The following is a 14,521-nucleotide window of genomic DNA, read 5'->3' on the forward strand; positions in this document are numbered from 1 at the left end:
TCAAGGCTGCGGTGGCCGGGAGCGGCCACTGCACTCCAGTCTGGACGACAGAGTAAGACTTCAACTCAAAAAATAAATAAATAAATAAATAAATAAATTAATTAATTAAATTAAATAGTAGACATAACACAGAGTTACTGTGCCACTCTATGTACTACTATATGTAAACGTTATGTCAATACCTATCACATTTTATATCCTAAATTCTATAAACCAATCAGCTAAGATGAACATAAAGATATTAGGCTTCCACCAGCTAGTGAACACTATATACTGATATTAGCATTTATTCAAATTCTCAAATCTCTTGGCAAAAATTAAAATCCTAATATCCTTCCATTTTATTTTATTTTTAGATGAGAAAATATAGTTTATTTCAAAAGTAAATTAGAGAGAGAGAGACAGAGAGATTCACCTCCCCCAGACAGGAAAGGGGGCCAAAGCCAGGAACTATGACAACAGCCAAAGCTCAGAGAACACATGAACACACCAGAGTCTAGTAAGGCAAAGGTCTCCTTCCATTTGAAAGCTCAATTTTCTGATACACAAAATTACAATTGGTGGAAGAAACAGGAATAGACTTTTGGGCACTAATATCATAGTCTGAATAAACGTACTTTATGACCTTTTAGCTAAAAAAACCAATAAGTTAATTACTGTCATATATAAAGTTGAAACAAAATTGATAGCTGTATATTGTTATCACTTAATCTGCCCATATCATGGAGAACCATTAGCAAATTCATGAATCACACACCTGCTTACCTATTTTTCAGGAGAATTTTCTGAATAAAGAAATAACTCTATATAAGAAGGCATCAATTTTAAGTGTTCTAAATAGGAGTCTTACAGAAAGTTCTTATGTGCAAGCAATCTGGTAAAAAATGTACCAAAATGTATAAGATGACAGAGAATGCTTTTTTTCTGAGCCAGAGTCTCACTCTGTCACCTGGACTAGAATGCAGTAGCACACTCACAGCCACCCCAACATCAATCTGCTGGGCTCAGGCAATCCTTCTGCTTCAGCCTTCCAAGGGAGCTGGAACTATAAACACACACTATCACGCCCAGCTACTTTTTGATACACTGTAGAGACAAGGTCTCACCAAGTTGCCCAGGCTGATCTCGAATCCCTGTGCTTAGGTAATCCTCTTGCCTTGGCCTCCCAAAATGGAGAATGCTCTTTTGATGAACCATTGCACTTCCAGAAATTATCATTTACCTATCATGAGATTATTCTCACCTTTTTACAAGAGAGTTTGACAAAGATATCCACTATAGCCTCACTTAAAATACCCACCAACTGGGTACAGTTTTTGCAGCTTAACAATGCAAAATTATTGTACATCAACAATAAAATACTATGCAGTCATTAGAAAATGGCAGCTCTATAAATACCAAAATAAAAGAATGTATGATGAAGTAAAAAGAAAAGCAAGTGCTTAAGGTGTGTATGGTACATCCCATTTATATGTCCAAAAAAAGAAAAAGAAAAAAATCAAACAACAACAAAATACTATTACCTATATAACCATATATGTATACAATATTTCTGGGAGGATGGGCAAGAAAAACAATAATTTTTACCTGGGAAGAGAAGTGAGGGGTTATGATCAGAGGGAGGTTAACTTGTCACAGGACATTCTTCTATAACTTTTAATGTTTATGCCAAATGATTGCACTACCTATTTTTAGAACACTTTTAATGTGCTCAGAAAGTCATTCTATTGCACATGATTAAAAAAGACAACTTCAAGTCATACATGAAATGTATACAATCCCTTCCTACAACTTTTGAAAATTTTTTAAAAAGAGAATTTAATAGACCTGATAGTGAGTCAAAACCATACACTAAGTTTTTTGCACAAATCCTAAGGCCTACCGTATCCAAGACTGAGAAGAACTACAAAATTTTATGCCCATATTATTTTGGTTTTATAACCCATTTCTGTTGTTAAGAAAAATTAATAACTGTCAATTTTTAGAGAGAGGAATATTTCCACTATTCTTTTTAATGAGTCATCATTTGTCTTTGGTCTTTCAAACAAAATTTCAAAGCATTACTTAGAGTATCTGCATATGACTCACCTCTCAATAGTTTTGTTATTATGCTTTCTATTTTTATCCCTCTCAGTCTCTGAGACAAACCCAAAGTGTTTCAAAAATACCTGCTTTGGCAAAAATTGAGTCAGTCAAGAGGGAAAGAAATGAGGACTAGAATATGGGAAGGAGGAGAATTATTGGTCAATAAATGTTATCTTCTAAATCACTGAAATTCCAAAGTACCAAGGATGGCAATATCATGGCGAATGTCCAAAAACTGGCTAATGTCAAACATTTCCAGTGAATTATAATCATGAAGGGTTATTCAAAGTTCAACATAAGTCAAAACACCAGAAAATATCTACTTGCCATGTTTAATTTATAAGGTCAACTGAAGGTAAAATCCATATAGTTCTAAATTTTTTTCAGGCTTTTCATAGAAATTAAAAATTACAGACTCTAGGACTACCTAATAATTGCTTCATTATCAAACATTAAGCCACAACAAATTACTTGCACTAGTTTAGGATTCTTACATTTGCAATTATTTTATTCTGAAGCAATAAGCACTAGCCCTTACAGAATGCATATAAGCACACTACATTAATTAATTTTTAATACTTACTAAACTTTCATATAGGCATTAAAAATGAGAATACTATCTAGCAGCTTAGTCTTTAAGATATGAAATGTTTCGCAAGCTGGAAAAATAGAAGGATCTTCTGTAATACATTTACAATAGGGATGCCCCGTAATAAAATGCACATGGAAATACCACTCACAAAGAAAGGAATACAGTATGATGGTTAAAAGCATAGACCTAGGGCCTAACTTCTTGAGTTCCAATTCCAGTTTTACCATACATTAGCTGTGTGAACTTGGACTAATTACTTAACTTTTCTTTGCCTCGAAAATGAGAATACTAATAGTACCTATTTCATATAGTTCTTGTAAGGAATATATTACCTAATATATGTAAAGCAATTAGAACTTGACCTAGCACTTAGTACACACTCAATAAATATTACCTATTATTACTGCATCGGTATTAATATTAGTATGAGTATTAATAATATTCCATGGATATAATATTCTGAGAAATAGAGACATTATACATAAATATCGGAGAAAGATAATTAAAGCACAATATGAAAACCTCACCTAGACATAGGTAAGAAAGTACACTATAAAAATTTATAACCAAATTTCTGAAGAGTTCTGTTGCTTAAAAACAGAGTACTTAGTCAAACCATCATATTCATGCACTTGACAACCTATACCATCCTGTAAGGCACAGCATTACACAGAGATCAGTACACATTCAGAGTGGGACTTTAGCTGGCCACTACACGGAGTGATGCTTAGGCATATTTGAGACTAACAAATATTCTTCCTCTGTTCAAACTTTAGCACACAAAGCTACTCTCACTGTACCCAAAAATCTAAGGAAGAGACTTACAACCTAATGATATCTCTTGTCCTCCCGGTTGCTTTCCCTTTTCCTTTGCCCCAGTCTAGTTTAAAATGCCCTTCATGAAAATGAATTTCCACGCTTTGTTCTTTGGTCATGTGACTGAACTACAGCACTGTATACCAGACTCAGCTTCTCCATTTCAGGTATAAAGTCTGCTTCTGCTCAGCTATACAATTTCTGTCAATATTCAAGTCAATGACCTACCTATTGTTCCATGGACCAACTCAAGATCCTTTATCCTCTCACTCCTTTTCCTAAAATTCAGTTCAATTTATGTAGAAAGCAAACTATGGCTGATAATCCACAGTTGGGTAATTCACACATGGCTCATTAAGAGTTGGCTACAGCCGGGCTCGGTGGCTCAGCCTGTAATCCCAGCACTTTGGGAGGCTGAGGTGAGAGGATTGCCTGAGCCCGCGGGTTCGAGACCCGCCCGGGCAACTTGGCGAGACCTCATCTCTACAATAAATCAAAAACTAGCTGGGCATGGTAGCGCACGCCTGTAGTTCTAGCTACTTGGAAGGCTGAGGTGGAAGGATCGCTGGAGCCCAGCAGGTCGAGGCTGCGGTGGCCGGGAGCGGCCACTGCACTCCAGTCTGGGCGACAGAGTGAGACCCCAACTCAAAAAAAAAAAAAGAGTTGGCTACAGCCAGGCTCTATGGCTCACGCCAGTAATCCCAGCACTTTGGGAAGTGGAGATGAGAGGACTGAGTCCATGGGTTCGAGAGCAGCCTGGGCAACTTGGCAAGACCTCGTCTCTACAATAAATCAATTAGGCGGGTATGGTGGTGTGTGCCTGTGGTTCCAGCTACTTGGGAGACTGAGGTGGAAGGATCACCTGAGCCCAGTGGGCAGGGACTGTGGTGGCCGTAAGCGTGCCACTGCACTCCAGCCTGGCAACAGCAATGGGATTCCTACTCAAAAAAAAAAAAAAAAAGGGGGTAGAGTACAACAAATTGTAGTATGGTGCTATCTTTGGGGACAGTACCAAAAACCTTAGTGTTTATTTTCAAATTGGATGAATGTTAACAATACATTTTCATAATAATGTAACATTTTCTAGTTCCTTACACATTAATTCACTTAATCAACCCAGTCTTTTGAGCCAGATATTATTATCCTTGTCTTGTAAATGAGGAAGTTATCTAAACACCAAGGATATCGATATATGTAATTTTGTCAGGCTCTTCAGGAAGTTTCTAATATTCTAGAGAAAAACCTGTTAGTGAAAAAAGTGGTTAACTGAAATTAATATTCCAAAGTAAATTTTCGTCTCGTCGATAGTACTAATGCAAGCCCTTGACAACCTGGAAGTTCTCTCACTAATACTACTTTCTCCCTGTAGCTAAAATGCTCCTATAGTATGTTCTTCTTACTCTAAATATGCTAGGCCTGGGAGGGCAGGAATCTGCCTTAGCCCTATTCAGTTACATGATGCATTTATAAAGGACACGTTGAATACAATAATAGCCAGGAACGTGGCCTTCCATGGCTTTTGCTAAACCTTTGCCTGGCCTTGCAAAAAATATTTTTGAACTTCAGAATTTATTACCTAATTACAACAAGGGATGGTATCATCAATTAATTAACTTGCCCCAAACCAAACTTTAAATTGTGTTTACTGTCATCTAAATGTCATAGTAGATAACAATTCTACATGCCACGGACAAATGGTGAAAATGTGCTGTATACAACCCTAAGTGTCTTGAAGAATGACCTAAGAAAAACATTCAAGTTAAGATCAAATGTTTTTTTCTTCCAAGGTTTAATCACCGAAGTGAATAAACTGTGACCTTGCTCTTTAATTTAAATCAAAATAACCTTTAGGAAATTATTTTTCTATCAGTTCTCTGAGAAGCACAAAGGGAAAAAGAATATCTAACTTTTTTTTTTTTTTTTTTGCAGCAAAATCACTTTATATAATTTGGACAGAAATGAATGTTAGTATATGTGTTAATGATTGTGAGAAAAATGAGAGAAAAAAGAAAAGCATAAAAATTTATAAATTAAAAACAAAACTCTGCAAAGCAATATAAATTGCAATGCATATCTATAGGAATACAGTGAAGGGAAGAAAATTCCATAGTTAGAACTAACTATATTTTTATTTATTAAGTAGATTTTTTGGCTAATTAGGGATTAAACTTGATAAGGACTACAAATCGAATCCATCCTTTACTGAAATTTTTTTCCATCCTTTACTGAGTTTGTTTTTTAAGTTCTGTAATATTTCTCTGCTTTAATATATGCAATAAACAAATATAAAACTTGTCATTTAAAAGTATCAAAGCAAACATGATAATATATTTATTATATAAAAATGTAGCCAAGCACAGTGGCTCATGTTTATAATCCCAGGGCTTTGGGAAGCCGAGGTGAGAGGATTACTGGAAGCCAGGAGTTCAGTATCAGTCTAGGCAACATAGTAAAACACCCATCTCTACAAAGAATTAAAAATAAAAATAAAAATAAAATATTAGCTCAGCGTGGTGGCCCATGCCTGTAGTCCTAGTTCTTTGGGAGGTTGAGGTGGGAGGATCACTTGCGCCCAAGAGTTTGAGGTTGTAGTGAACTACATCACAATACTATACTTCAGCTTGAGTGACATGGTGAGACTCTCTCTCTTTAACAGAAAAAAAAAATACAGCCTGGTATTGTGGTTCAAGCCTGTAGACCCAGCACTTTGGGAGGTGGAGGCAAGAGGATTGCCTGAGCTCACGGATTCAAGACTAGTCTGGGCAACATGGCGAGACCACATCTCTACCACAAAATTTTTTTTAAAAATTAGCTGGGCATGATGGTGCATGCCTGTAGGTCCAACTACTTGGAAGGCTGAGGCAGAAGGATTGCCTGAGCCCAGCAGATCGAGACTATGGTGGCCGTGAGCATACCACTGCACTACAACCTGGGCAATAGAGTGAGACTCTGATTCAAAAACAAAAAAGAAAGAAAAAAATCACAAATATATAGATTCTTACAATAATGGAAATGTAACTAAACATCTAAGACCACATGTGAAAAGTGTTTTCTAAATCAAATCCCAATTATCAAAATGGTTAACAAACTCCCATTGAATTTGCTCATTCAATTCCAGTTAAGTTTGGCTAACCCAAGCTTTATTCAATCATTCTGCAAATATTTATTAACTAGTTACTATGTGCTAGTTAATACAGTTACAACTGGGAGAAAAAGAAATATTTGTTTTCTATTTGTATTTCTATTTGTTTTCTATACCTAATATCAACCAATATATAAACTTGCAGAAACTTACACTATCAATATTTTTTGATAAAAACATTTCCCAAAATATTCATTTGGAATCAACAACTTATAATTTAATAATATTCCAGAGAGAAGTTCTAATAAGAGAAAGGGCTATCTGGCACAGAAATATGCCAGCAAAAATGAAATAGATATAACCTATTTCAGTAATCTTAAATCAAGTTGCCAAAATACAAAATTTAATGCTCTTACATAATGCTCAAAGTATTTTTCTTTTCATCTATTCCCGATTGCCTTATTATGTTAAAAAAATAATTGATTTTTTATATCGCTTGGCATTTTATGTGCTTTAATAGAATACATTTTGCTTTATGAAACCACAGTGTATTTAGGCAGCACTAGAGTATTAAAATATGCACCTTAAAAGTTAAGAGGTTTCTTGCCAACAGTTTTAAATTCCCCCAAATAACGAAAGGTCTAAAGACACAACAATAACTGGTAAAATGGCATAACAATATAGATGTCCTGTCATGACATTTTACATCTTCCCCAAATTTATCAGTAACTTTACCCTAGTTATAATTGGAGTATCTTAAATATATAAACACATAGATATTATGTATTAATAGAAATAGAATATATAACTTCACCAAGAACATTTCTCAATTTATCCTCGAGACTAATAGGTAAGCAAAACTATAAAAGCCTCCGTGTGAAGGGACCGGGACAGTGAGGACTGGGAATGACTGTTAATGTGTATGGGGTTCCTTTTTGGGGTGTTGAGTATGTTCTAAAATTAGAGAGTGGAGATGGCTGTGCAATTCTGCAAATATACTAAAAACAACTGAACTGTATATGCTTTATTTTATTTATTTATCTATCTGTTTATTTATTTATTTTTGGAGTTGGAGTCTCACTCTGTCACCCAGACTGGAGTGCAGTGGCCGCCCATGGTCACTGCAGCCTCGACCTGCTGGGCTCCGGCAATCCTTCCACCTCAGCCTTCCAAGCAGCCGGGACTACAGCCGCACGCTACCATGCCCGGCTAATTTTTGATTTATTGTAGAGATGAGGTCTCGCCAAGTTGCCCAGGTGGGTCTCGAACCCGCAGGCTCAGGCAATCCACTCACCTCAGCCTCCCAAAGGCGCGGGATTACAGGCTGAGCCATCGAGCCTGGCTTATATATGCTTTAAATGGGTGAATTTTATGGTATGTGAAATATATCTCTGTAAAGCTGGGGAAAAAAAACCTTCATATAAAAACCTTCATATAAAAAAGTTCATCAAGTTCTAGTCTCTAAAAGCACCCGTGGGTACATAACAACTGCTTCTCTTATTGTCTGGTTACTATATAATCCATCATTTTATTCACTAAGGAAGCTACTAATTTTAAAGGTAACAATTGAAAGCAGCGTGATATCCTACTTTGGGTATTCAGTTTTGCTTAAGTCAATGGGTTCCTCAAACAATTACAATTACTACTTCACATTATTGGACACAAACCAGTCGCTCTAAGAAAAACCACGTCCAAAGAGGTTCTTATACCTGGTAATCCAAAATGCTGAATCCCAAGCCTTTATGATCTTTTACCAACTCAACGATCTTGACTTCAGGAGACCACATTGCTAACTCCCCATCATCATCTTCTTCGATATTGACATATACATTGTGATCAGCCTGAAATACCAAAGAAGATACATACTTCAAAACACTCTCAATTCTGAAAAGAATGAACACATCAGAAATCGCACAACTTTTTCTCAAAATGGGAATTCTCTTTGGCATGCATAGTTTTTTTCTTATTAATCTTTGTAAAAGGGGCATGCTCCAGGGCACAAACAATCTAGGATGAGCACTTCATGAAAATTCAAGCACTTAAAAATGCAGATTGTTCAAATGTACTTTTATTAAAGTACCTGTTTCTTTCAAAGTAGTAACACTGACCTCTTATACTTCAATGAGTTCTGTCATCCCATTAGAAGCATAAAAGGAAAAACATGCAATTTAAGCAAATGCAAACTTCATCCAAAGTAGAGAAGATTTTAAGATATTTAAGTAGTAATACCTGGATTGATAATTAAACACAGAGAAAGATAGATGCCGACACACAGACAGGCAGAAGCAGGGCACAGAAAAACCACTTATGCTGGCTCCTGGAAGTGTTCGGGAAAACCTTCATGAGAGAAATAAGGTGAAAAAAAAAATCCAAGTCCTTGGGTATCATATACATCTAAGAATAGGTAAAAATCACTGAGTTGAAATGCAGAAAATCTGATCTTAGATGACATAGGCCAACACAACCACCCAACACATAGGTCTTTGCTTGCGTTTCCTGACTTCACTCCCCAAAGTCCCTCTATTCCAGACTCCCTAACCTTTCAGGAAGAAGAATCAGTACTATGTGGAATTTCAGAAATAAAAAGGACAGGGTCATTTAACAGAATGAGCCCACTATGCAGAAGGAGAATGGCTGCTTCCAAAACCTTCTGTTTGTATACAAATTACAGGATTGCACTGTCCTTTTCTTCCAATTTACCTTCCCCAAAATACTCTGTACTTCTATGTGAAGCTCAAAATTATCTCATTTTCTTTATAACCCAAGTAACTAACAAAATGTCTGGCTCCTAGGCTAGCATGGAAGCTCAGTGAGGGACACCATAGAGTATACTGTGGTTACCCACTCGATCTACACGATGCCTGCCTGATAGTAGGCATTCAATAAATGTGTGTTTCTCTGGACACTCCTCCTTAATGAAGCGACCAATTAAATAATTGTTAAAAGTAGACTTCTTGGCCAACTGCATTGGCTCAGCATGCAGTCCTAGCAATTTGTGAGTCCAACATGGGAAGACTGTTGGAACCCAGGAGTCCAAGATCAGCCTGGGCAACATAGTAAGACTTTGTCTCTACAGAAAAATAAAAAAACAAGTTGGGCATGGTGGTACTTGCCTGTAGTCCCAGCTACTTGGAAAACTGAGGTGGGAGGATCGCCTGAGCCCAGGAGGTCAGGGATGAGGTGAGCCATGATCACGCCACTGCATTCCACCCTGGGCGACAACGCAAGACCCCACACACAAAAAAAGACTTCTTAAAACTCTGGATAATTTCAGTGAATAAAATGAAAATGCATCATCCCTACAAACACAATTTTGAAAGATCTGTATGAGAAAATTCATTTAACAGAATCAAAGAATGCAAGAAAAACAGTCCTCTATAGTTTGGAAGACAGCTAATATGAACACATTTTTAAAATTAGGATTGGGGCCGGGCTCGGTGGCTCAGCCTGTAATCCCAGCGCTTTGGGAGGCCAAGGTAAGCGGATTGCCTGAGCCCGCGGGTTCGAGACTTGCCTGGGCAACTTCGCGAGACCTCATCTCTACAATAAATCAAAAAATCAGCTGGGCATGGTAGCGCATGCCTGTAATTCAGGCTACTCGGAAGGCTGCGGTGGAAGGATCGCCAGAGCCCAGCGAGTCGAGGCTGCAGTGGCCGGGAGCGGCCACTGTACTCCAGTCTGAGCGACAGAGTGAGACTGCAACTCAAAAAAAAAAAAACAAAATAAAATAAAATTAGGATTGGGCCAGATCTCAAACTATTGTTAAAAAACCTGGGCAGTCAATTCACAATCCTTGGTAATCTGAATCTAAGCATGGGAACCATTTTTTGGTTCTTGAATTACATAAATTGAAATTAGTGGGAACGTTATTAATCAATACCCTCTGTACATTTCAGACTGATGTGAGGAAGTGATGTACTTAAAATGAAAACACTTATATTTTCCAATAAAAAGTAGAGTTCCAGTGGCTAATACAATATGATTAATGTTTTACTGTAGCATTTGATACGCTCACTGATTAACGAGTATTAGATTTTTGACTGAGTTGCCTAACCAGATAGGGTTTGAGAACATAAGATGGTCTCAGGATAAATGAGAAAAGAGACAGATAGAAAAAGAGCCAGGGTTTTAAGAAACCACCTATAATGACAAAACCCAAGCTTATAGAAATTTTAAGGCTTCAAGGTACAAAAGATATTATATTCTAACCTGAAATATATCGCTTTGCTACAGTCAGTTCTGCATAACTCCTGTATTTACAGAATGGAAAGCAATCATCTAATGGGCAGCCAGGTTGACATTCAGCATAATTCAAAGGTGTTGGTCACCCACTGTGGTAGAGTGTGACGGATGGGGACACAGAGTGAGCAAAGGGCTGGAGATTTACACACCCTGCAAGATGAGATTAGAGGCATTGCTATCAACCTTCAGAGGGAAGCCACCACCCACATTTCATTTCAGTAAAAATAGCAAATGTCACAAAGTGTGGCATTCGAGTCCCCTCTATGAAATATTTTTTTTGCAACAGTTAAACATTTAAAAAACTATATTGCCAATCAATAATCAAGACTTTGCTAAGCTGCTCTTATATACCCAGCTTAGCAAAGCCTTGGTTATTGATGGACAATCTTTTATTTTATCAATAATCAAGACTTTGCTAAGCTGCTCTTACGTACCCAGTACAGAATAAAAACACTCTGAGATGGAAAATAATTTTAAGAAATGGCCTCCGCCCACAAGGGGCGGACAGTCTCCTTGGAAAAACAAGATCAAAACACACTTAAGTGTCCATGATTATAAGACAGGCTGGACTCTTGTGTACTTTATGAAATCAGAAACAAAGGTAGGTGGACTGGGGGAACCATGAGCAGCCATAGCTAACTGGGCAAAGCATTGCACTAAGCACTTTCCGTACTCGAAGCATTGCACTAAGAACTTTGCACACATTTCTGCATTTCCTTCGCACACAAACTCTGTGAGGTGGGTAAGTACTATAATTTTCACAATTTTTCAGAGGTGTGCCTGGCCCTAAACTATGTTTAATGGAATTATAATCTGAAAGAATTTGAGGGCTGGGTGCAGTAGCTCACGCCTATAATACCAGCACTTTGGGAGGCTGAGGTGAAAGGACTGCCTCAGCCCATGTGTTTGAGACCAGCCTCAACTTGGTGAGGCCTCATCTCTACAATACATCAAAAAATTAGCTTGGCATGGTAGCACGCATCTGTAGTTCCAGCTACTTGGAAGGTCGAAGTGGAAAGATCGACTGAGTCCATCCAGCAGGTGGAGGCTGCGGTGGCCGTGAATGCCACTGCACTCTAGCCTGGGCGACAGAGTGAGACTCCGACTCAAAACAAAAAATAAACAAATTTAAAAATAGAAGAATTTGAGGCTGGGTGCAATAGACCATGCCCATAATCCTAGCATTTTGGGAGGCCGAGGTAGGAGGACTGCTTGAGGCCATGAACTCAAGGCCAGTCTGGGCAATAAAGTGAGACCCTGTCTCTACAAAAAATAAAAAAATAAAAATTAGTTGGGTGTGGTTGTCCTAGCTACTAAGGAAGCTGAGGTAAGAGGATTGCTTGAGGTCAGGAGATAGACATCCTTAACATTTATAAAAATTAAGGTCTCACCCCAGGGGAACAGAGTGAGACCCTATTTCTAAAGAATACATACATACATACATAAAATAATTTGAAAACGGAGGAAAGTGGAATAAAAGATGAGTCAACAAATAGCATAAGATAGCAAGCATGTGCTCAAAACTTTTTATTGTTATAATGCTCTCAAAAAAAAAAGTGTACCAAGAACGTAGAAAGTGCTATTTCATTCTCTGACCTACAGCCTTTTATATCAATTTCTAGTCTTGCTTCAAATTTGATCATATGGACGGGTACAGTGGCCCACCCCTGTAATCCCAGAACTTTGGGAGGTCCAGGCAGAAGTATTGTTTGAGCCCAGGAGTTCAAGACCAGCCCGGGCAACGTAGCGAGACCCTGTCTCTACATATTAAAAATAAAAAACAAATTTGATCATAGATCTTCATATTTCTAAGGCTCTGAAAAAGCACAGTCCATTAGCTATGCAATGCTCATCAACTTCTGAAGATAAAACTTATTCAGATGAACTGAGTTGAATTAGAAGCCAAAAGAAATGAGACCAGGCAATTCCTTAAGAATTCTCTAAAATCAAAATCAATCAATGTCACAAACATTTCAAGGAAAGGAAAGGAAAAAGTTTGATGACATTAAATGAAAAGGAACCATTTGCAAAGCTATGCGTTGTTGTCTTAGTCAAGCAAAGAGCCAAGTAGAGTGGGTTCCCCTCCCTTCCTGTGGCAATGCACTCTTGGGGTGGCATCCTTGATGCGTGGGCGTGCCCATGGGATCCACAGTGTATTTATTTAGTACCTCCATCTCAGAAACAGAAGCTTCAGTGGTCCTTGGTTCATCTACAGAGGCCTCATCATCAAACAACCTCCGACAGCAAACCAAGGTAAAAGGGGGTGGCACTTCCTTAAGAAAGGAGACTGCTTCTCGGCGGGATTTTCCATAGAGTTGCACGCCGTTGACCTAGGAAGACAAGGAATAAGTCAGAACTGAAGTGACCCCAACTGAAAAACCCCAAATCTCATATTTACAACAGTCTACCAAAGTGAAAATAGAATATCGGTTTATTGATCATATTATTGTAGTACTAAATACAAATGGTAGAAATCCTTAACATTTATAAAAATTAAGGCTAAATCTTTACTGATCGTGGTTTTACCAATCTTGGGTGAATAAGGTATAATATGGCTGCCTATTATACTCTACCCAATATTTTGCACCTCTCTGTTTCCCCTTTTGATACTCCAATGCTGTATCTCTCACCTGCTTCAACCCAGTTCTCCTTAAACACACGGGAAAACCATTTCCTTCTGCATTTTCATTTCATCAGAGTATCACTATAGATATTAACACTAAATTTAAGGCTGTTGAAAACTGCTTCACTGGCTGGGCATGGTGGCTCACATCTACAATCCCAGCACTTTGGGAGGCCGAGATGAGAGGATTGCCTGAGCCGTTCTGCCCTCATATGACACCCTTAGGGGCCCAGCTCAAGTGCCCCTGTCCCTCCCTATCATGCCTCTCTCAGCCATAAACGATGTGTCTGTCTGTCTGGGCTCTCTCACATTTGACACTGTGCCTGACACCGGTTAGCCCTGGACACACTGGTCTCCCACACTGGGTGATAAGGCCCTGGCAGTGTTCATTAAATAATGGTTTCGGGGGTGGACCCTGAGCTATCTGGACTCAGTCTTTGTTCCACCACCTACTAGCTGTATGACCTTTGGCAGGTAACTTAATGTTTCTGGGGCTGAATTTCTTCATCTGTGAAAAGAGGATAGTGATAATGGTTCATACGTCTGTCGTAAGAGCTAAACTCATACACATGAAGTGCTTGGGTTTCTGTGTGGGTTTCCTGGGTGGTTGGCTGGACCTTTCCCAGATGGGTCCCCTCCCATCAGAAACAGCCTCTTGGCCAGGCACAGTGGCTCAAGCCTGTAATCCCAGCACTTTGGGAGGCCGAGGTAAGGGGATTGCCTGAGACCATGGGTTTGAGAACAGCCTGGGCAACTTGGCAAGATCTCATCTCTACAATAAATCAAAAAATTAGCTGGGCGTGAGAGCACATGCCTATAGTTCTGGCTACTTAGAAGGCTGAGGCAGACGCTGGGATGGCTGTGAGTGTGCTACAGCACTCCAACCTGGGCAATGGAGTAAGATTCCAACTCAAAAAAAAAAGAAAAGAAAAGAAAGAAACAGTCTCTTGAATGCTCACCCCTTCCTGGCGAGGAAAGTCATACGTCTGGCTTCTGCCTTCTCCCTCAGCATTGCAGGGTCCTGCACGAAATGGTCAGCTGTGAGGGAAAGGGAAACAGATCTGGACTCACAAGCTGCCCC

General features: G+C 38.6%; 1 protein-coding gene across 1 annotated transcript in view; it reads right to left on the bottom strand.

Annotated features, from left to right (window-relative positions):
• The window catches only part of PATJ (PATJ, crumbs cell polarity complex component), a 415,643-nt gene that overhangs the window by 323,600 nt on the left and 77,522 nt on the right, over nucleotides 1-14,521 (bottom strand). The window contains exons 15-16 of the mRNA XM_021715786.1: nucleotides 12,986-13,147; nucleotides 8,285-8,416 (exon numbers count right to left, since the gene is read on the bottom strand). Of these exons, the coding sequence (XP_021571461.1) occupies nucleotides 8,285-8,416; nucleotides 12,986-13,147 (294 nt within the window). The remainder of the gene's footprint in view (nucleotides 1-8,284; nucleotides 8,417-12,985; nucleotides 13,148-14,521) is intronic.

Source organism: Carlito syrichta, unplaced genomic scaffold, assembly GCF_000164805.1.
Source record: "Carlito syrichta isolate Samal-C Ts95f unplaced genomic scaffold, Tarsius_syrichta-2.0.1 Scaffold307669, whole genome shotgun sequence".
Lineage (NCBI taxonomy): Eukaryota > Metazoa > Chordata > Mammalia > Primates > Tarsiidae > Carlito > Carlito syrichta.